Source organism: Macrobrachium rosenbergii, chromosome 44, assembly GCF_040412425.1.
Source record: "Macrobrachium rosenbergii isolate ZJJX-2024 chromosome 44, ASM4041242v1, whole genome shotgun sequence".
Lineage (NCBI taxonomy): Eukaryota > Metazoa > Arthropoda > Malacostraca > Decapoda > Palaemonidae > Macrobrachium > Macrobrachium rosenbergii.
Genome location: NC_089784.1, coordinates 3776690 through 3798912, shown reverse-complemented (window position 1 = coordinate 3798912; position 22223 = coordinate 3776690). Strand labels below are relative to the sequence as shown.

The following is a 22223-nucleotide window of genomic DNA, read 5'->3' as shown; positions in this document are numbered from 1 at the left end:
TCCCTTGTTTTATTATTATTATTATTATTATTATTATTATTATTATTATTATTATTATTATTATTATTATTATTATTATTACTATTATTACTATTATTATTTTGTATTTTGGAAAAATAGTCTATCATTTACATTATTGTTTTTTATTAGTATAATTGGTGTTTTAATTGCAATTACTCCAAAGTCAACTTGCTTATTAATCATCCTGATTTCAGACTTGAAAATGCAAAGATACAGTTGTGAAACGTTGGCCCTGGTAATATATATATTTATATATTTTTGATAGATTTTGAAGTAGTGTTCAATCCGGTATCATTCTTCATTTTATTCGTTCATATCTTAACACTGAATGTTACTAGTATGTCATCATTCACGTATTCATTATCAGCCATATCATTATTAGTTTATAGATTTCACCTTCATTACGGCTTTGAATAATCCTGATGGGTCCCGGCGCTTGGTCTTCAACCAATCAATCAATAAAGTACCAAACGAGCAGCTGAAGAGCCGTTACAAAGGACACGTCTATGACTACTGTACTTACATAATTTTACGTCGAATGTAAACATTAGGTAACCGGTCCCAGTCCAACGTTTGCTGTTACATAGGCTTGTACTCGCCGAGGCTCCTACGTCGTACAACAACCCCTGTGATTATCTAACTCTTTTGACTATTGGAAGGTTAATTAACGAACTGAGACTATTTCATTTGTGAAAATGACGGCCGTTGGGCGTTTCGCCATCCGCAGATTGTCTGCGATGAAGTTGTTTGGACCAAGATTGCCAGTTATCGTAAGTATCGTGACGTTACGTTACCGTTACGTATCGCATGTGCTAGACAAGTATGACCCCGTTTCCCAAGTTAGGAAATTTAGTTGACATTCATTTTGGTGTGTAATGGATAATTAACCATTGGCTGTGCTTAGGATTCCTAGGCTATGTTTAACTTTGATGAAGGATTAACCATAGGTTAGGCCCTTTAATGAAGGATTAACCATAGGGTAGGCTATGTTTAAATTTAAGGTAGATCTAAGTATTAGCTCCGCGGCAGCGATTTCCTTCTAACTTGACTTTTTCTACAGTTTTTTGGTTGCTAATTGTGGATTTACCTTCAATTTTTGTCGTACGAAGGTGATTAACCTGTAATTAACCCCTGAAGTCCATCCAACAAGGGTTTACACACGCGATCTTCACAAGACAGAACACGGGTATATACGTCTGTCTGGAATGGTTCATATCCCGTCCGGCAAGTGCAATAACTTGTTAACGTATGGGTACCCCCCCCCCCCCGCTCCAGTACTAAACACGGCGAAAGGACATTGGCCGACAACAAACAAATGTACCGCTAGTATCAGAAGCGCTAGAAGTGTAGAAAAAGAACAGTTTCCAAGGTAAAAACAGGCGCGGAGCGAATACTTAGAATTACCGCATAATTAACCATTGGCATTGTTTAACTTTGATGAAGGATTAACCACAGGCTAGGGCTATGTTTAATTTTGGTGAAGGATTAACCATAGGCTAGGCTATGTATAGCCTAACTTTGATGAAGGATTAACCCAAGAGTTGCTAGGGGGATGCCACTTAAGGATGACGGCAGTATTATGCATTTGCAACTTCAGTAATGGAACCAATATTTTCTTGCTCATTTTTTTAACTTATCACCTAATGTTGTACATGGTTGTAATTGCCTTGTGTCGCAGATTAATACTAAAAAATAAGATATAAGATACTTTTAAAAATTTATATTTAAAAAGAATATTTTTTGGAAAGAAAACATTTTTCCAAAAGCCACTCTTTAGTTTTGGAATGCTTCGTGCAGTATTTTCTGAGACAATTTCAAATTTTTTCATGACAATATTACTCCTTAGCTATTCAAGAAATACCTATAAAAGTACAAAAAATATACAACAGTTGTTAATTGGTCAAATGGGTGTATATGTGTATGTTAACTATCCTATGCACACTAACTTGAAAACCAATATTACTGTCGTCACTGTCATTGTAATTATCTATCTCGATATCACTATTTGATGCAGATGAATAAGTATCATCATCAAAAGCCATTGTCTCCAAAATTCACAAAATAAACAAAGATTTATAAAAATCTTCGACCGTTGCTCAACTTCAGGATACTAAAGCCTCCCTGGTCCCACCCCCTAGGCTGACGGAAGGTTTACAATTTTTCTATTTTTATACCTATGATTAAGAGAAATCTGGCATCTTTTATGTTCAACAGTGAGCTGAATGGCTGGTGAGACTGTTGATGTCACTCGGACAGAGCTAAAGGGAGGGACTAAATTTACCGCGATATTTGAAAATAAAGCGTCGATAATATCGATGTTGTCTTTATGCAGCATATAAAGCATCGATTTTAGCGATGCGCTGCACCTTGTGGGTTAACCATAGGATAGGCTATGTTTAATTTTGATGAAGGATTAGTCATAGGCTAGGCTATGTTTAGCCTAACCTTGATGAAGGATTAACCATAGGCTTAGGCTGTCTTTAACTTTGATGAAGGATTAACCATAACCTTGGGCTATGTTTAACTTTGATGAAGGATTAACCATAGGCTAGGCTATGTTTAATTTTGATGAAGGATTAACCATAGGCTAGGCTATGTTTAGCCTAACTTTGATTAAGGATTAACCATAGGCTAGGCTATGTTTAGCCTAACTTTGATTAAGGATTAACCATAGGCTAGGCTATGTTTAGCCTAACTTTGATTAAGGATTAACCATAGGCTAGGCTATGTTTAGCCTAACTTTGATGAAGGATTAACCATAGGCTAGGCTAGGAAGACTCTTTTTGGTTGCTCTAGTGGTAGCCAAAAGAGTTAGAAGATTACAGGCCTTGGAGAAGCAGGTTAGCTTTTCACAAGGTGATGATGTCTGCATGTTTACCCTTGGTTTTCTTGAGAAGAACGAAACTCCAGCCAATCCTTGGTCCCGTTCGTTCTCGATCAAGAACCTTACAGATATCCTGGGACCTGAAGACCAGGAGAGAATTCTCTGTTCAGTCAGAGCCTTGAAATGTTATGGGGAGGACTAAGAGCATCAGAAGCCCCTCTCGTAACCTCTGGTGTTCCGTAAAGACCATATCTCGTTCTACGTCCAAGAACGCTTTCTCCCTCTTTCTTAGAGAAGTGATCGCTGAACCCCACAGGGGAATTCAGGAAGAGGCCCTACCTTTATTGAAAGTTAAAGCCCTCAAAATCTGGGCAGTCGCCACTTCTTCAGCTTTTAAATGCAATATGTCACTTGCAGATTATTCTTCAATCTACGTACTGGACGTACAGATTTGTGTTTGCCTCTTATTATTTGCGTGATGTAGAAACCTCTTATGAAAACTGCAGTACATTAAGATCATTATCAGTGGCTGGCTTGGTATTGGGGGAGGAAGGGTAGGAGTATTTTTTTTCCAAGGCTGGGCAAATATTTTTCTATGTCCGATTCACCCATGCATCAAAAACATTTTGCATGTATTATCTGACCAACCTGTGGTCAGAGTATTTTATCATTCAGAAAATTGTCGATTATCAATAGTTCTCTTGAAGAATTTCTTTGGTGATGCTCCTACTTGTACAAGTTTGTGTAATTTTCTAAAGAATCATTTAAGATTTTTTACTTGGTTAAATTTTATCAAGTAAAGCTGTTGACATTGGGTTGGTAGGTATTCTGTTTTGAGAAATACTGTGGATGTAAAATGATTCTGAAGGCATTTTTAAACAGATCCTAAGAAAATCTTTAAATTATTCTATAGTAATTTGAAATGGAACATAAAAAGCCTCATTTGGTTGATAGGTATTCTGTTTTGAAAAATACTGCACATCAAATTCTGATGTAATTATACACCATATGTACATAATAATGGTGTAGAAGTTCTACTTTCAAATTGATACAATATCCACTAGCAAAATATAGTATATATATTGTGATTTAAAATTGCTTATCCTTGGGTAGATATATTTAAGTTTTAAGTTTGTTTTCAGGGTTAGAATTTTTTTTAATTTCATTTTCAATACAGTATTAGAATTATTCTTATGTTTTCCCATTTTAATTACAGGAACATACTTAAAAAACCTCATCACGAAATATAAGATATGTTCATCTTGACAGATATGTTAATGCTCAGTTTAATTTTCAGAGTTATCGTGCCCTTTACGATGGACCAAATGACAGTGGAGATATGCACCCTGCACCTTCACACATAAAAGAACCAATTATTCCACCTTATGAAGAGAAAGTTGGGGAACCAGTTCACTTGAAAAAAGCAAGGTATTCCAAATTTTAAAACTTATTAGTTGATTGGGATCTCTTATGTGCTCTGATGTTAAATTTGGGTTTCATATAGGTAACTTACCAAATAATTACATAGCTAATAGTTTCAACATGCGCGGCAGCTTAAATTTTGAAATTCTGTTCTTTTAGTGTATGTGACTATCCCCGCCCACTTTCGGGGAAGAATAGGTACAACACAGCTGAAGAGCTCAATTCATTTCTGCCGGCGAACGACAACTTCAGTTGTATGAGCAGCATTATTTTGGAATTCTTATCACCATATGGTTGTACCGTATTGTTCTCCATATTTGTGAAGTGTTCTTGCTTTTGGTAGCCTTTAGCTAGTGTAGAGTCTACACCGAAGTCAGATGTAGCCGAATTGCGAGTTATTTGTTCTGTGACTGCCTGTTGTCCCATTACCAGCCCTCTGACTGTACCACCTACTCCTTTACCTGGCTCCCATGCTTCCATTCCCAACCCCATTGCCAGTCTCAAAGCCAGATTTGACCAGAAATGCACAGCTTGTGATGTAAAGAAATTTGTTAATTATGAGTTGATATAGTTACACAAGATGGTTTAGGCTCTGCATGAGATAAAAAACTTCAATTACTCTTGGCCTAAGGTGCTTTTGTTTTGGGCTACATTCAAGAATCATCTGAGTAAACTTTTAAGATTAATTTTAATTTTACTAATCAATACTGCATTTTTTAATGATCACGTATGCCTATTCATATGAAACTCCAAATTTTATGCTTGCATTTAAGACAGGATTCCAAAGACTACTGTTTTATGATAGCCAATGGACAGATATCTCGTGAATTAAACATTTTGCTCTCTTTACTAAGCATTAATGTCGCCTAAACATTTTCAACATTTTTAATATTGGATATGTTTTTTTTATTTGCAGTCATCATTTGTAGGTTATATCTGTTCATTATTATGACTTTGTCAAGACTGACTGAATTAACTTAGGCTATGTTTAAAGGCCTATCCAGAAAAACTAGTATCCAGAACACTCTTGGTCCCAGTGATTCTTGATAAGAGGTACTCTACTGTATTCTGATTGTAAAATAATTATATGCACGTGTTCTTGCCATTTTGTCCAGAAGTAAATATCCAACCAATTTTAGTATAGTGAATATTGCAGTACAGTGATAACATTCAAAATCATTATTGCAACATTCCTAACCAGGGATTATGTGGTAATGGCTAAAAATATTTGAATTTGCACAGTATATGAATCTATTAAAATAATCATTGTGGGGTTTAGTAAATACATAGCCTGTCAAATGTATGTTTTATAGTATTGTTACATGCTTAATGACAAAATAGCTATAAAAATCTGCATTCATGTGATTCCATCATAATGACTATTGCAGGATGTTTGAAATGCTGTACATCATTTCACTTTTAAAAATATTTTGTAATGATATGAGATACTGACATTTGGATGTACTTTCAGACTTCAGTACCAGTCAAGAAAGAGAGGAATGTTGGAAAATGGTTTGCTTCTCAGCTCTTTTGCTCATCGATTTCTGTCAGCCATGTCTGAAGAACAGTTGTCTATGTATGATCGGTTGATTAACCTTCCTTCGAATGACTGGGAGATATATTATTGGGCTACTGGTAAGTAGCATTGTTTAATTGAGTAATGTACACACATTTTTAAGTAGTTTGTACTGTGAGAATCTTCTACCTTGGGTCTAAAGGCAAATGTAAAACTTTCAGGTGTAAAACATTATTGATTTTAAATTTTAGTTGTTTGGAAAGTTGGTTACTGGAAAGGAAGTGAAGAAGAAAGTCATGTCTAAAGTCTGTAAGGAGAGCTAATGGTGAAGAGAGAGAGGAAGATCTTTTAAGGACAGACCTTTGATGAGTTGGTGCTTCTGTTACCACGGTGACATTGAAATATGAAGCTGATATTGATAGGGTAGTAAGAAAATAGTAGCACTACTAAAGATGATGCAGAGAGGTTCTTTACCACTCATAAATATAAAAATAATCCATTCATCAGTGATTTTTTTAATAAGTTTAACTAATTGGAGCAAAAGAGGTTTCTTGACATCTGCTTATATTGGTATGCTACCTCCTTTTCTTGATTTTCATGTCGTCTATTCCCATTTTTGTCCTGTGACCTGGATTTCCTCAGCTTTTCTCTTATTATAAGGGGCTGTGGAGTGATGATATCACCTGCCAAGGAACCCCTCCCATGATGTGAAACTCCTTCTCTCATCTGTTACACTTTCCCGGAGGTCATCAGTCTCGTTTTCTCATGGCTGTCAAACATTTTGCCCACAATTGCCATCATTGTGCATTAATGAATTTGTGAAGCTGTTGAATGAACCACTGTAGATCAGAGTGCCACTACTGATGGGTGGTTCAACATGTCTGAGGTGAGACAGAGCTGTGACAGTTTACCAGTTTATTAAAGATTCACAGCAGTCTGATCAAATGGCAAGCACACAGCTCATTGTCATCTGGTAGGTTTTGCATGGCCATCTAACAAACAGTTAATTAATAGTTTCACTGTCATGTGATGTGATATATTAGCTGGTATGCAATGAATTTATCATTGCTTGATTAAATTGACTTATAAACATTTTTATCAAGTTTACTTGAATAAACATTTTTATCGAATGTTTAACTTGTATTACAAATGAATGTATCATTGACTATTTTGATTAAATTGATCCCAAACACATCAGTCCAAACATTTTTATTAAGTTTACTTGAATAAACATTTTTATCAAGTTTACTTGAATCTGAAATTTTTGGGTGGTTTGAATGTTTAACTTGTTTCATTACCAAACCCTTTTACTTATTTCCATTTATTTTATTTACATCCTTTATTTTAACCAGACACATCAGTCCATTTGTAGAAGAAAAAAATGATTAGTTTGCTCATGTAGGTTAGTGCATGTGCATACAGTCCTAGAGGCTCCAGTTAACTACTGTAATTGAATCATGCTTAGTGAGCCTGCTGACGGTGAACAACTCTTTTGGCAATGTTTAATGTTACCATGTGCCTTTTGTTATTTCCAAATGAAAGTTTTTAGTAGTGAATTCTTTTGTAGTTTGTTCAAAAAAAAAACCATTAGTTTCTTTAGTTTCGCAGGTATGCTCTTTACTACTGTACTTTCATTCACCAGCAATGAGGTTTTGTTTCTTATTAGTGTACAGGTGTGCTCTTTGCTACTGTACTTTCATTCACCAGCAGTGAGCTTTGGTTTCTTATTAGTCTACAGGTGTGCTCTTTGCTACTGTACTTTCATTCACCAGCAGTGAGCTTTGGTTTCTTATTAGTCAACAGGTATGCTCTTTGCTACTGTACTTCATTCACCAGCAGTGAGCTTTGGTTTCTTATTAGTGTACAGGTGTGCTCTTTGCTACTGTACTTTCATTCACCAGCAATGAGCTTTGGTTTCTTATTAGTCTACAGGTGTGCTCTTTGCTACTGTACTTTCATTCACCAGCAGTGAGCTTTTGTTTCTTATTAGTTCTGTAAGGATTTTGTGATGATCTGATTTTTATTACTTCTGTCTCTGATAAGCAAGAGACAGTACGCCCAGTGATTTGCTTTCAAGATAGTTGCTGATTGTTTTTAACAGATGTTGTTGATCTTTTTCTTAGAGTTCAATGCCAGGTTGTTGTTTTTATATATGTAACTTACCAAGTAATTGCATAGCTATTAGTTTCTAATTCATAGCAGCTTTAGATTTGAAATTCGTGGTAGTGCTTTATTGTTTTGGTGCAGGTAAATGCCCTGCCCACTTCTGGGGAAATACAGGTACAACATAGCTGAAGAGCTCAGTTCGTTTCTGCCACTCAACGACCTAACATCGGTTGTTAAGCAACTTTGTTTTTGATTGTCAGGATGGTCTTGCTTATAGCCAAAGGATTTGGTGAAGTATTCTGTACTTTTGGTAGCCTCTGTGCTAAATTTAATTAACTAAGCTTAGTAGGGACTTGTTTATTAATTGTGACTAATTATGATAGTTGGACTTGTTTATTAATTGTGACTAATTATGTCAGACACTAGTGTTTCTAGTAGCCGGTATTGCAGCAAGGGCTGTGATACCAGGTTATATCAGGTTGACATCTTTTAAATTTGACTTACATTCTACTTGCTATCATTGCAGAGGATTTGATCCTGCAGCACAATTATGGGCACCGCATGGCCGTTCACCCTTCACTACATGTCATTTGCACTGAGTTCACCTTCGATGAGAAAGCACATCTTCGAGATGGGTCTGAGGTACTCCCTGGTATCTGTCTTCAGGTGGGCACTGCACACATTTCCATCAGCACTGCGGATGACCTCGATGACTTTCGCCAGAGGCCAAGTACCTCTCGGGCCCTTCTCATCCAAGGCGAGGACCACGTCGCTGTTCTGTAGGTCTCGACATCTGATAGTCCACCGTTGACGTTCTTGGAGGAGGGGCAAATACTCCCTCGTCCAACGCCTCCCGAACAGGTGTGAGGTACTGGACTTGCCTCCAGCGGAGGCACAAGTATTGATCGGTGTGGCAGTGCTCGTGACGGGGCCCCGGAGATCCTTTGAGGTTGAGGAGCATGTTTGGGGTCAGTGGCAGTAGACAGTTGGGATCATTGGTGATGTAAACCAAGGGTCTGCTATTCACTATGGCGTCAACCTCACAGAAGAGGGTGTTGAGAGAGTCGTCCGTTAGTACCTGTTGCTGGCAGATGCCTTTCAGCACTCTTCTGATGGAGCGGATTTGACGCTCCCATATGCCTCCCCGGTGAGATGAGTATGGTGGATTGTACTGCCAAGGCGTCATTGATGGTGGTCTGGTTCAACTTCTTCAGCTCGTCGCAAAGTGTTATGTCTGCACCGACGAAGTTCGTCCCGTTGTCAGACCTGATAGACTGGACGGGACCACGCCTGGCCACGAACCTCCGCAACACATTGAGAAACACGTCTGTTTCCAGAGAGTTGGCCATCTCAATGTGGATAGCTCGAGAAGTGAGGCCGGTGAACAACACCTCATACCTCCCAATCTTCACAAGGAAGGGTCCGAAGCAGTCGGTGGCATTCTTCGTGAAGGCTGGCCCCCCTGGAAAGAGTCGATCCGGAGGCAGATCAGCCATCTCCTGGGTGATGGGGCATGCAGATAGCCCTGCACTTCACACAGCTTCTCACCACCGAACGGGCTACTGCATTCACACTATCCTGAACCTTTGGCAAAGATCTGCAAGAAGGAAGTTCTGACCGCAGTGTCCCAGCTTCTCGTGGTGCCACCTAACTAGCAGACGGACTGCCTATGATGTCTTGGGCAACGCTCTCGTTGCAGGGTGCATGCTGAAGGCAGCCGCCCACACGGAGAAGACCTTCACATAGGATAGGCTTCAGCTTCACAATCTTTCATTTCTCTTGGCCGCAGGCATCCACTTCTTTGGGGAAGACTTCTGTGTGAGCTTCCAGATGATGTTCTCGGCTGCAGTCGGCGCCTCAACGCTCAGGCAATCACCAGAAGCATTGTTGTGTCTTCTTGGTAGGAGTTGCTGCATCCAGGCAATGCAGCACACGAACTGCGGCCACTTCCAGAAGCGCTTAGCTACTTGCTCCATGAAGGACTCAGTTTCTGTAACAGCGTCGCAGAGCAGTAGTGTTTGGTTGACTTCTGGGTCGTCCTTCAGAGTAGTGATCTTCACGTCGCTTGGAGTTGCAGGCCACGATGACTGGACCTGCAAGGAATGCTGGTCCCTGAAACCACATCTTTGACGTCAGCAGCAAGTCAGCGGCGATTCCTCTGGAAGCCAGGTCCGCTGGGTTTTTGGCTGTGTCCACATACCTCCAGACATGATGGGAGTCAGCCCGCATATCAGGTTGACTCGATTTGCCACGAACGTCTGGTAGCACGCCTGGACGTTGAAGAGATGCTTGAGGACCGATGTAGAATCACTCCAGAACACTGATTCTTCAAGCTCCAGGCCAAGTTCTTCATGTAGCTTGCAATCTTTGCATGCTGCCACAACCGCTGCAGTCAACTCAAGTCTGGGAATCGTAGTCATTGTCTTCAGTTGGTGCCACTGTAGGTCGTCCCATGACGAGCGCGCAGCTGACTTTGCCGTCGACACTCTCCATCTGAAGGTACATGGCCGTGCCGTACCTGCTATGGGTCACGTCTGCGAAGTATTGCAGTTGGTAGGCCCTCACAGGTCCGAAGGCTGGTGGGATGAAGCTCCTCAAGATCTCCAGGGCTTCTAGGTGCAGCAGCTGGTCACAACACGCCTTCCATCAGCGTGTTTTGGCTTCCTTCATTGCGTCATCCTATCCCAGCTGCTCCCTACAGAAGTCCTGTAGTAACATCTTGGCAGGCAGTGTAAAGGGTGTGACGAGCCTCAACGGGTTGTAGATGGAGGCCACGATGGAAAGGACTCCTCTTCTGGTGTGTGGTCGTTCTTTCAGGCTGATCTTGAAGGTAAAATAGTCTCCTTCCATGGACCAGTGGATCCTCAGTGTGCGCTTTACAGGGAGTTCATCCTTGCTGATGTCCAAGCTTGCGACCCAGGCACGGCAGACAGCACATTTCTACTGCTGAAAGTCTACTGGTTAAGTCGCCAACCCCCATCAGCACAGAGTGAGAGGAGCTCCTGGATGATTTTCTTCTGGTGTTCTTCGTCGTTGTGGGCCTTGAGAAGGTTATCGATGCAAAACTAGTAGTGATGACCTGAGATCCTTCTTCACTGTACTTGTGACCATGCTCTTCGGCTGTGCGTTGCAGGGTGTAGTTCACGCAGCTTGGAGATGACCGTAAGCCGAACACATTCACACCCATCTTGTACTCTATCCAGTCTTGTGTTGTGTCGCCCTTCAGCCACCAGAGGAAACGAAGAAGGTCCCTGTCTTGTATGGGGACCTTAACTTGACGGAACATTTCCTCTATATTGGCTGTGACAGTGTGCTGGCTGCTTCTGAATCTGAGGAGAGTTCCAACTAATGTGTTAGTCATATCAGGGCCCTGAAGAAGATTATCATTCAGGGATGTGCCTTTGTATCTTGCCTTCAGGTCAAAGGCCACTCAAATCTAAGGCTTTGTTGGGTGGCGCAAGGAATGATGTGGTATATATTTCATACACGCCCATCGTCGCGCTTCAACTTGCTGCTTGGTACACTTCTCCACGGCAGCTACATAAGACTGTGTGTAGTCGCTGTCTTTCTCGAACTTCCTCTTGAGATAAGCACGCTGTACGGCCATTTCATGGTTGTTTGGGAGTTACGATCCGTCTCTTAGAGGTAGCTCTATCACATATTTTCCAGATTCCTGGTGAATTGACCGTGGGACCTTGTCGATGAAGATTTTGTCTTCTACAGAATCTTCCATACGGGAGTGAATCTCGCTCTCCCAGTAGTCCCGGTTGAAGTGATCTTGAAGGAGCTGGCTCACCTTGTCGTTGGTGTTAACAGGTGTCATGTGGTGCATGGGAAAGGCTTGCGCCTGACTCATGGACGTCCCAGTATGCCCGAAGGCCACCCAACCAAGCTTGGTTAGGTGTGCGCAGAACCATCCCTTAAACATTTGACCTTCAATTTTGCTTCAAATGTCTTTCTTTCGTCTTCCTTTCTCTCACACCTGTCCTTTTCTTCCCTCTCTTCTCTTTCTTTTCTGGCCCTTTCTTCCCGTGCATTTATAAACATTTGTCGTTCCAGTTCTTCTTCAGCAAGTAATTGAGATCTGTGGCTGCACGATGAAACTGTAAGAGTAGAAAATCAAGAAGCAGTAATGTCTTTTGACCCTTTACATAAGGCCATAGCAACAGACTTCTCACTGCTGTATTTAGACATGTTGTGCGTTGTACCGTCTCAAACTGTATGCCAAGATATGTTTTGATTTGTTCAATTACAGCACACAGTGACAGAGCATCTTGAAATCACCCACTCAACAGGGTACATATCAAATTGTAGAATCCAGTGAACGCAGCTGTTGCAGACCACAGCAGCCATACCAATTGTCAGATCTCCTGCTCTCTGGGGGACCTATTAGGATCCTGCAGATCAACAAGCGCCATCGTCAGCAGGAGGGAGCCTATGTCTTGACTAGTGGGTAGCTAAAATAATCTCTTCAAGCCTCAGTTTCTGTATTCTCAACTTCTTATAATGCTTCAGTGACCTTCAGAGACATTTGCTGCAAACAAACAGCTTACATCAGTTTTTGTAAAAAAAAATGTATATTTAGTTCTACAAACAATAAATCCACATTAAACAGATTGTTTCATTTATACACAAATCACTTATGCTCACATATGGCATCACAACAGGCACTAGGACTGCACTCTGCCCAATCACCTAAAACACAAAATACCTCCAGTAAGAAACAAACCTATAATGCGAAATGACCAAAATCTCTATGACAAAATGAAATTGCTACGACCACGGCAAATGCTACATGAATTGCATTATATGCAAACAAAGACCACGTACCCAGCTTACTTCTTTAGCCTCCCAAAGGGCAGAAACATTCAACCAAGCGTTAGCCTAAACAGCGCTGCCACTAGCCTCACAAAGTCCAGAATGTTGCTAATTAACAGTGTCCTAAGACCCAAGGCACACAATGTAGATTCACTTCACTGCGTTGGTTGATAGTTCCAAATTCACAGGAGACACTACCAAAGTCATTCCAAAACACAGGTCTGTTTACAATCAGTGACACAAAACAATCCTTCTTGTAGGCGGGCTGGTGGCAACAGACGTGGAACCGTTCTCAACGCCGGTGATGGGGTCCAGTTCACGGCTTCCTAGCATCTTTCACTTAACAGTCACGCAAACTTCACACACACAACAAATTCCACAAATCACACACAAGCAACCAAACTCATTTCTACAGTACAATAAAACAACAACAAAAATCAAACAAATGTTTCAAGTCTGCTGTGCATGGAAATTCTTTGTATATCAGACCACAAGCCAAACACAAATACTAGATAATATACGATACAAATTCATTGTGATAAAGTTTATATTAAATAATATTTGAATAAGGCACTTTTCCAACCTATTTCATAACATTCAATATCTTTGATTCATATGTTTCTCTTTATCGGAATATACAGGGGCATCAAGCCCCAGAAGTGGGAAGCTCCACCTAGGATGTGTACAGGGTCACCAGAAGTTGTGCCTAGAGGAAGTGGTGAATACAGGATGAACGTCCTTTCTTCTTCCAGAACTTTGTTGAGACCTGTGGTTGTAGTGGCCTGAGTTTCTTGAGGGAACTTTTTCAGGGTAACCTGATGCCATGGGGCACGCCCTTCATGTGGTAGTAGGGACATAATTGTCCTCCCTCCTAAGGGTGAGTCTCCATTTGTGAAAGTGTAGGTTCAGTTCCCTTTAGAACATAAAATTTAAAAGTAATTTGTATTTTTCCCCTTCCTCAGATGAAGGATGAATGGATTTACAATTATAAGTCTTAGAGAAGGATTAACCCTCCTAAGAGGGGATGAGGCAGGTGTCAGTGGACAAGGATGACAATTGGTGGCAAGAAGGAACTGGATTTGGTGGAGTGTTACCCCCACCGGGAACCCAGTGAAATATTCCTGTCCTTCATCCTCCTCTAACTGTACTTGTCCCACTGAGGTGAAGTCCAAGAAGCACAAACCCATCACGTATGAGAGACGAAGTGACCACAGTGCCACCCAAGACCGCCACAATGGCACTGGTCATATTTTCTCAAACTCAAGAAAGACACAACCACAAGACAGCAAAATACAGCTAAGGCACAAGGCAAAGAAGTAAGGTCACTGGGAATAGCAAGCAACTTATCATCCAGAATCACAGGGAGGAGACAGCAGAAACATCTTCTCTTGATGGTGGATGAAGAGATCTCCACCAGTTAACTACCTTGTTACAAAAATTCAGCAGCTAGAGCTTACACAGAAAAATATTTCATTCATAGGCAATGGTTTTGAATATTTTTAATACAAACCCATTGCATTTAACTTACTTGCCTTTCTCTCACCTGAAAGCTTTATTGCAACTCTTATAGACCATACTAAGAGTGCTGGAACTCTTGCATGACACAGAAGTTTAAATTTTAACTACATTTTGTGAGACATGTTATTTGAGGTATGTAATCCATTTTCCCATACAGGTGTTCGTGAGACTCCACAGGAATTTGATAATGAAGTGATGAACATGCTCAAAGAATTCGTCAAAAATAGTGAGCGAGAGAACAGAACTGTCCAGCCAAACCTACACTAAGGAAACAAGTACTTGTGTTGTTGGTTTAGTTGCATTTATCTGTAGTCTTGATTCTTGTTATATCTGCTAGGGAATTGACATCATAACTGCAGACATTTGTCTTTTACTTTTCAATATCTATGAAAATTAATAAAACAATATTTATGTAAATATGTATACTGTATGACTATTCTGTATAGACGTTAATAAATTAATATAATATTCCTGATTTCCTTACACCCATGAAGCAGTTTTTGCGCTTATGGATGAAACGTTTATGGCAATACAGTCGACCCCCAGTATTCGGGGGGAATGCGTACCACAACCCCCACCCCCACAAATAGCTAAAATCCACGAAAACTTGACACCCCTCTAAAAATGCTTATAGCTGCCTATTTTGATAGTTCAAACACCAAAAAACCCCCTTTAAAAATGTTTATACCCGAGTACTTTAATAGTTTTATCACAAAGTGCATTTAGTTACAAAAATATGAAAATACAGTAATTTGTGAATATTTCTCTACGAAAAATACCGCAAATACGCGAATTTTCGCAAATAATGTGTATGTACGTTCCACAGAAAAATCAGCAAATAGGTGAAGCCAGGAATCTGGAACTGTAGTGCTAAATACATCTGAAGTCTTAACATGTAATTTTCATCCATATAGTACACAACTCAAATGTGACCCCAAAAAATTTATTCTTGAACATGAAGTGAAAGTTGAAATAAGCCAAATTCATTATTTAAATGGATAGCTCGTATGGAAGAGTTGAAAGAGAAAGAAATTTGGCTGGGGGGAAGGGAGTTCAAGAGACATGGCAAAGAACCTTTAGAGATGTTTACATCTCAGCAAGAAAGGCACACTTGCATCGTTACTGTCCTTCAAAAAATACATTTTAACTTTGTCTCACGTTTGATCATACAACCTCTGAATAAATGCCTTAAACTTTATACCTTGATCTATATATTAAATGCAAAATATGAAAAACAAAATATCTGCAATTTTTAATAGTTTTTCAGTACTGTCAAACACTTGCAATTAAAACCAATAAAATAATACTTCACATAATTTTCACCTTCAGTAGCAGTTCTGACATTTATACACAATACAGTACAGTATATATTTTCTATTGATCATTAACTGAGTTGCATCTGAAGACAAAATACACGTTTTATATACAAGTGACTGCAAAGAACTACAATTCTTTCTTAATATCATACAGTGATGAATAATATTGAAATTTAGTACAACCAAATTTTATTATTAAGTACCTTTCCATTATCAAGTGGATTAGAATCTTTTCAAGCAAAGCACTTTGGAAAAAAGAAAAATTATGGTATACATGTGAACACCTGCTGCTCTTACCAGTGTGCTTGATAATTTAGCAATGAGTTGCATGGAAGTGTTAATAGTTCCATTGAGGAGAACATCATGACTATATCCCATCCTACACCATCCACAATCTACATTACTTGTTATAACCATAAGAGCTACAAACAAGTTTACACTCCAATACTTATAGACTACATTGCATCAATGGTAATGAATTATTGGTTACTGTACTTCCTTTTTACATCTGGAAACTTATATACAAAAATATACAATAGACTACATTCATCTGGTACTTCACTCAAAAAAAAAAGGGGGTTCAACTTTGGAAAATATCTGCACACAAAGTATTAAAAAAAAAAATTAGGAACCTACAACATAAAAATAACAAAATATGCATATTCACCTGCCTGCAGAGAATATTAAAAAATTAGAAGGATTATATATATAATTACTGTCCTAACAATGCACTGTGTTTTTCTGTCATGGTCATTACAAAGATCACAAGAAATTTATTTGTAAAGCCATCACACCTATCCCACTTTTCCCTTTGTAATAAAACTCATAATGCATCCAAGTTTTTATCAAGAAAATATGTACTTAACTTTTGTTTTTATTAAAAACTCATGTTTATTTTGTTCCATTAAAATTTACTAATGATGGCCATCAAATATTATTTGTCTACACCCTTTCTGTATTTTACATTCTTCTGTTAAACTTCATTAGTTAATTATACACAATTTACAATAACAGTGTTAGGTTATCTTCCACTTTCACAAATAATGATGGTTATTTTAACAGGAAAAAATAGTGAGGTTTAGGGTTCCTTATATGTTGGCATCACTATTTACTATACAAACTCAAATAAAAAACAATATTGAACACAAGCCATTGAACACAAGCCACCAAGTTTTACAAAGAATTAAGATATAGTAGACTTTCTCTTAAGTAATGTTACAAATCATTACTTTACTTGGAATTACACAAGATTTAAACAATTATATACGGAAGTTACTTAGGAATGCAGTTTGTTTTCACAAACCCTTTAAAGAAAATACAAATATAGTTGTTTCCAAGTCAACAATCAGATTTTGATTTGTATGTACAATTTTCTTTGGAAGCACCATAACTAATATTTTTAAATGAAGCAATTCAATTCTTGAACACTACGTCCAACACAGAAAAAGAAAACATTGAAGGTAATATACTTTCATAAATTTAAATTTGCAGTAATAGCCTCAGAAAGGTAAAAATATCCTGCTGTCTTGAACAGCAATAAGAAATGTGAGATCCATTCAAAGAAAATAATGGTTCATCTTGAAAAATTTTCTCGGTTTCTCCAAGTCGTAATCCTCTGGTGCACCTATGCATATTAAAACAAAATTGTAACATCTTTTCTACGTGTAGTGAGATTGGAAGTTTCTTCAATGAAAATCATTAACAGCCTGATATACACAATGCTAGTGTTAACTTCAATGCAAGAGGGACAATAATGTTTAAAGAACAGGTCTTCACCATCTACGTAAAGGCAATAAAACATCCCAGAAACAATATCAATAGGTAAAAAGATGCTTTTCAATGAAAGAGGGGTCCAGAAGGAGTTAGTGGTGGTGACCTCAGCTTGCTCCGGATTCTTCCCTCTCTACTTAAAAACAGAGTTCAACCTTCACCAAGTTTCCAGGGAACTTATGAAAGTTGTGACTACAGTACTCTACAATAGGCTAATAAAATATAAATTACTTGTTGTATTCAACTTAAACTACAGTATATCTTTGGGCACAAATAAAAAAAAACCTTACTGTAATCCGAATTCAAAGGCTTTCAAACACATCACTATTGATGTTACTACAGTCCCTAATAAATGGATAAAACTTTCTGATCACGTACAAAACATTTTTAGCAACTTTTCTTTCTTGTAAGGTTCAAATATGTAGGAAGAATATAAGCATAATTTTTTTTTTTATTCCATATTTTGGAACTTGCTGGAATAAACAGGACTGCCTTATTGAATAAATGACTAGATATCTTTAAAGTCAAAATCCACCCAGCACACCAGGGAATAAATAATTTACTAATAAAAATTTGACCGATTTAAATCAGGTCATTTGCAGAGTAGGTAAAATAGATCAAATAAAGATTAGCAGTCATTAGGAATGGTAATTAACTCATTCAAATTATGTACTGTATTACAGAAGTTGGGGGGGAGGTCGGTCTTAAAGAAGCTGAGGCAATATTCTCTAGCTGAAGGTAGTTTAGTTTAGTAACATATTAACATGATATCAAAGGGGATCTAGGTAGGTAGGAGAGTACAGTCCCCATTTCAGGGTGGAGCACACAGTCTTACAGACGATTAGGTTATCCTGTATTAGGATATGGCATCTACAGAAATCCAGGATACGGCACCTAAAGAAAAATGTTTGCGCATACATTAAGGTATGGCATCCAAGGAAAGACATTTAAGTAAGAGGTGGAGCCCTGTTTTCAAGGTAAATCAATGAATCTTGGGTGAGACTCAAATACATTAAGACATAAGAAAGGTGCAGCTAAGTAAGCTGGGGAAGGGATAATACAAAGATGGTATACTTCTGGGAGTACCAGTACTAGACTATATTTTTGATTGAGGGAGTGCTCATCTTTACTTGATCTGACATACCTAGCAGCTGGGAAGTTTTCAGCCCTTTAAAGAATATGTCACAGACAATTAATTATTAATACAGTACATTACTTCTACAAAGTTTTCATATCAGAAGAAATAAAAACAAAAGAAATGAATCCTGTAATGTTCTCTTTTTTAAGACCTTAAATTCATATTTCATAGAAACTTCAAGGGTTTGTAGTTTTACCCTTACTTTCAATGTTTTCTGGAAATGGCTTCCTACATCATGATTCATCAGCCACTTGTAAAAATAACTTTCATAAATACACTGAACAAAAATAAATTGCACAAATTTTGATTTAAATTGTACTGCAAAACAATAACTAAAAAATACTACTAAACCATGAGAATTGCAAAAAACACAGGAAATAAATTATTTCCTTTTATTCCACTACTGTGCCCGTTACCATCCAGAGACAGGACTCAGGGTTAATGTTGTGAAATAATGTATGGTACAAAGTTCTTTGCTTTCCAATTGCTGGCCAATGATTTTTATTTACAACCTTTCAATAAAAGTAAACCAAATTCATATTGCCCCTGTATATGTAAGCAAGCCAAGAGTAACTGTATAGTTATGTATTAACATTTCGAAGATAGCTGGGTACAAGGTACACACAGTAGAAACAAGTTGAGAAATAGATATGAGTAGCTCTGGTAACTACTGTACAAGAAAATGATGTGACAAAATCAAAAATTATGTTAGCAATGAAAAGAAAAGTTATTCCGTAAAATACTGTACTACTACTATACCAAGAATTCGCTTGTTATCCACTAATTTTATTTCCTGGTCAAAAAACTTTCTAATTAAATTACAAAGTTTCTTGGCTTGACCACCTCAGCTATTTCATGAAATATTCAAGTCTTGATTCATTTCATTTGCAATTCTACAGTCACCGGTGAAGCCATATTACTTCAGTTACTTTTTTAAAATGTATCCCATAATTCACCCCCAAGTCCTGAACACATGCTATAATTATTTTCATACAGGTTTCACTCTTTGCCGTGTAGCTACCATATGGATTTTTATACAACTCTCATAAATGTATATATGATATGATCCAATACTACTGTACATGATTCACACAATAAATATATATACAAAAAATGAAATTTTAGATACAACCTGTGGCACCCAATACAAATATAAGTATAGATGATGTATACGTATATCAATAACAACCTTTTTGCCATCATTTCAGATCAACAAAGCTACTTCATTAAGCATCTTCAAAGATCCCAGAAAAACACAAATGTCATCATTAGATTTTCCATAGGCTAAATTTTATTTGCACTTTAGATTAAAAGAATAAAAATCTCTGATACACTTTATGGTTCACTCATACTACCCCTTGCTTGGGTGGAAATATTTCATAACACCACTGAACTTTCCAAGTAAATATGGTTAGGTTAGTTTGCTTTGACCTCTGACATCACACTGTCCAATTTTTGCAATCTGAAATGTAGCATAAGCTAACAAAAGCACAGGCTCTAAACATAATTAAAAATATAACATCTGAATAACCTTTCAAAATTTACTGTTGCTAATCTTCACTACTGCATTTTTTCTGCTAACAATGCTTTCTGTGATGAGAATGCAAGCTATTTATTTTCTAACAGAAAGAAACTAATCACACTTTAAAAATTAACACTTAACAAACATCCCTGATAACATTTGTTCATTACTGCTGAAAGACAAGCAAACACCGAATAAATGCTAAATAACTATAAAATCGAATTTCAGTTGTCTTCAAAATACCCTTTCCCCATTTTATCAGGACACATTATACAGGTATTGTAAATCCTTAAAAATAAACTAACAACTTGACAATACTTTCTACCTTGCATCATATTCTCCCAAAGGGTAAAACTTCATCCATTTTCAAATGCCACTAATATATCACTTCCAAACATCACTAAGAATGAAATTTAATTGCAATCTATGAAGGACACATGTAGTTTCTAACAACTTCCATGACATTAATAACTTTCCTGCAGTAAACAAATATGATTATAGCTAACCAGTTCAATGATACAAATAAAGGGTGGAAAACTTAAGAAAATTAATATATAACTACAGTATTGTAAGATCCCAGTACTCTGTTCAACTTAGCATTAACCATTTGTTTCATGCCAAAGCATACCTGTTTCAAACAAAAGGGATTTCATAAGATAATTATCAAGTTGTTCAACTAGCCCAATGAGGCACATTTCTAGACTCACAGGATTGGCCTAAAGGGTTTGTTTTTTTTACATTAAAGTGGAGCAAGACAAAGTTATAGAGAGCTGGACAGCTAGAAAAGAGGAGACAAAGTCGTACAGGTGCTGCCCACCCATGAGAAGGATTTCATAAGAAATGGTCTGAGTTCTCCTTAGAAACGATTTTTTACAATTCCCTTAAAAATACGAATGCCAACGGACCTCAAAGAACACCAATCCTATTACTCTAGCTAGACAAGATACTCTTTACTTATGTCAACGAGTATTCTTTTACAAACCGTTCCTCTACACCATGTATCACATTGCCACGCTACTACAACACTAAGTCATGAAAGACTAAATCAGATTAACTAGGTTTTATGTACACATCCAATTTACTCCCACAACTTTTCAGATATTTAGATTATATTAATGGAATGTTATGCAAATATCTATCTACAAGGCATATACATTATACTTCTCAGTATATGTAACTTTTTACATTAAAATGTGATGTATTACATCACTACAGTATTACATTAATATAAAAATATAAGCTGCAAAACTGTCTCCTATTTTAGAACTATATACGGGAAGAAAGGACAAATGTGCAAAAGTACAGTAATACAGTAATGCAGTAATCAGTTGCACTACAGCATGAAATGATGAGTAACAATTTGTTACATAATTACCAACTGCCTATTTCTGGGGATCATTTTGCTGATTCTGGCGTGTCATCTTGGCGATTTCATCCCCTAATGTGTTGAGATTATCCTGTAATAGATGACGTTTATTTAAAACGTGCAAACATTTATTTGGGACATACCTCTAAGGACAACTCCCAAATAAGGATTTCTTAACATAGGCTACTGTTATGAGAAAAATACAAAGATAATTACCAATGCCTGTTAAGTTATTAGTATATCTGATGCACGATTCAAGCATTCAGTAATTAATGGGTCCTCTACATGATTCAAGCATTCCATAATTAAATGTTCCTCTTTCGTAAGAAATAAAATCTTGAATTTTTCAAATGAAAGGTGACAACTTTTTTCAGTAAGGTAATACCATCTACACTGGCTTAGTGAAATGTAAAACTGCTTTTCAATTTCATGTGGACAGTAGTTTTACCATCAAACTTACCTATGCTCAATAGTTGAAGTTTCCACCCATATACTGCTGTATTTTATTGGATACAAGATCAATTTTGAAACAGTGGTCCTAAAAATAACCTGAGGTCTTACTCATAAAGTTTCCCAGCAACTAACTAAAGTATCAACTAATGTATCCTACTGATACCTCTACCTAGACCAGTTACATAATACTTTAATTTTACTTCCTGTAAAAAAATTTAGGTATCTTCGTTCAACAGTGGCTGATGATGGAAATTTGGGTGAAGAAATAACACACAGAGTGCAGGCTGGATGGAAAAATTGGAGAAAGATGTCAGGTGTCTTGTGCGACTGCAGAACAAACATAAAGGTTAAAGGATGAGTGTATAAGACAGTAGTGAGACCAGCTTTGATGTTTGGAGCTGAAACATGGCTGGTAAAGAGTGCAAGAGAAGAA

At 37.7% G+C, this 22223-nt stretch overlaps 2 protein-coding genes across 6 annotated transcripts in view; one reads left to right on the top strand and one right to left on the bottom strand.

The window, feature by feature from the left end:
* Positions 1–533: 533 nt before the first annotated feature.
* Positions 534–14693, top strand: LOC136829274 (succinate dehydrogenase assembly factor 2, mitochondrial-like). Of its 2 annotated transcripts, none has more exons than XM_067087615.1 (4): positions 534–791; positions 4143–4273; positions 5739–5902; positions 14383–14693. In XM_067087615.1, exons 1-4 carry the CDS (start codon positions 717–719, stop codon positions 14490–14492), a joined length of 480 nt encoding a protein of 159 aa, XP_066943716.1. In that variant the 5' UTR covers positions 534–716; the 3' UTR covers positions 14493–14693. The 2 variants fall into 2 exon arrangements, with proteins under 2 accessions (XP_066943716.1, XP_066943717.1); XM_067087616.1 differs by lacking the exon at positions 14383–14693 and adding an exon at positions 12145–12283 and having other exon boundaries at positions 566–791.
* Positions 8270–22223, bottom strand: part of LOC136829272 (coiled-coil domain-containing protein 186-like) — a 40545-nt gene continuing 26591 nt past the window's right edge. Inside the window, exons 16-17 of one of the 4 annotated variants that reach the window (XM_067087614.1) lie at positions 21347–21428; positions 8270–12423 (exon numbers count right to left, since the gene is read on the bottom strand). In XM_067087614.1, coding sequence (XP_066943715.1) covers positions 21354–21428 — 75 coding nt within the window. In that variant the 3' untranslated portion in view covers positions 8270–12423; positions 21347–21353. Of the gene's footprint in view, positions 12424–17715; positions 21429–22223 lie in introns of those variants that run through there. The other 3 variants (XM_067087612.1, XM_067087613.1, XM_067087611.1) reach the window with 3 other exon arrangements.

What these genes read in the sequence shown, in the direction of transcription:
- LOC136829274 (XM_067087615.1), top strand. Translation starts at nt 717, where the DNA reads ATGACGGCCGTTGGGCGTTTCGCCATCCGCAGATTGTCTGCGATGAAG. An exon ending in GACCAAGATTGCCAGTTATC is followed by an intron (nt 792 to 4,142) that starts GTAAGTATCGTG and finishes TTTAATTTTCAG; the next exon opens with AGTTATCGTGCCCTTTACGA. An exon ending in GTTCACTTGAAAAAAGCAAG is followed by an intron (nt 4,274 to 5,738) that starts GTATTCCAAATT and finishes ATGTACTTTCAG; the next exon opens with ACTTCAGTACCAGTCAAGAA.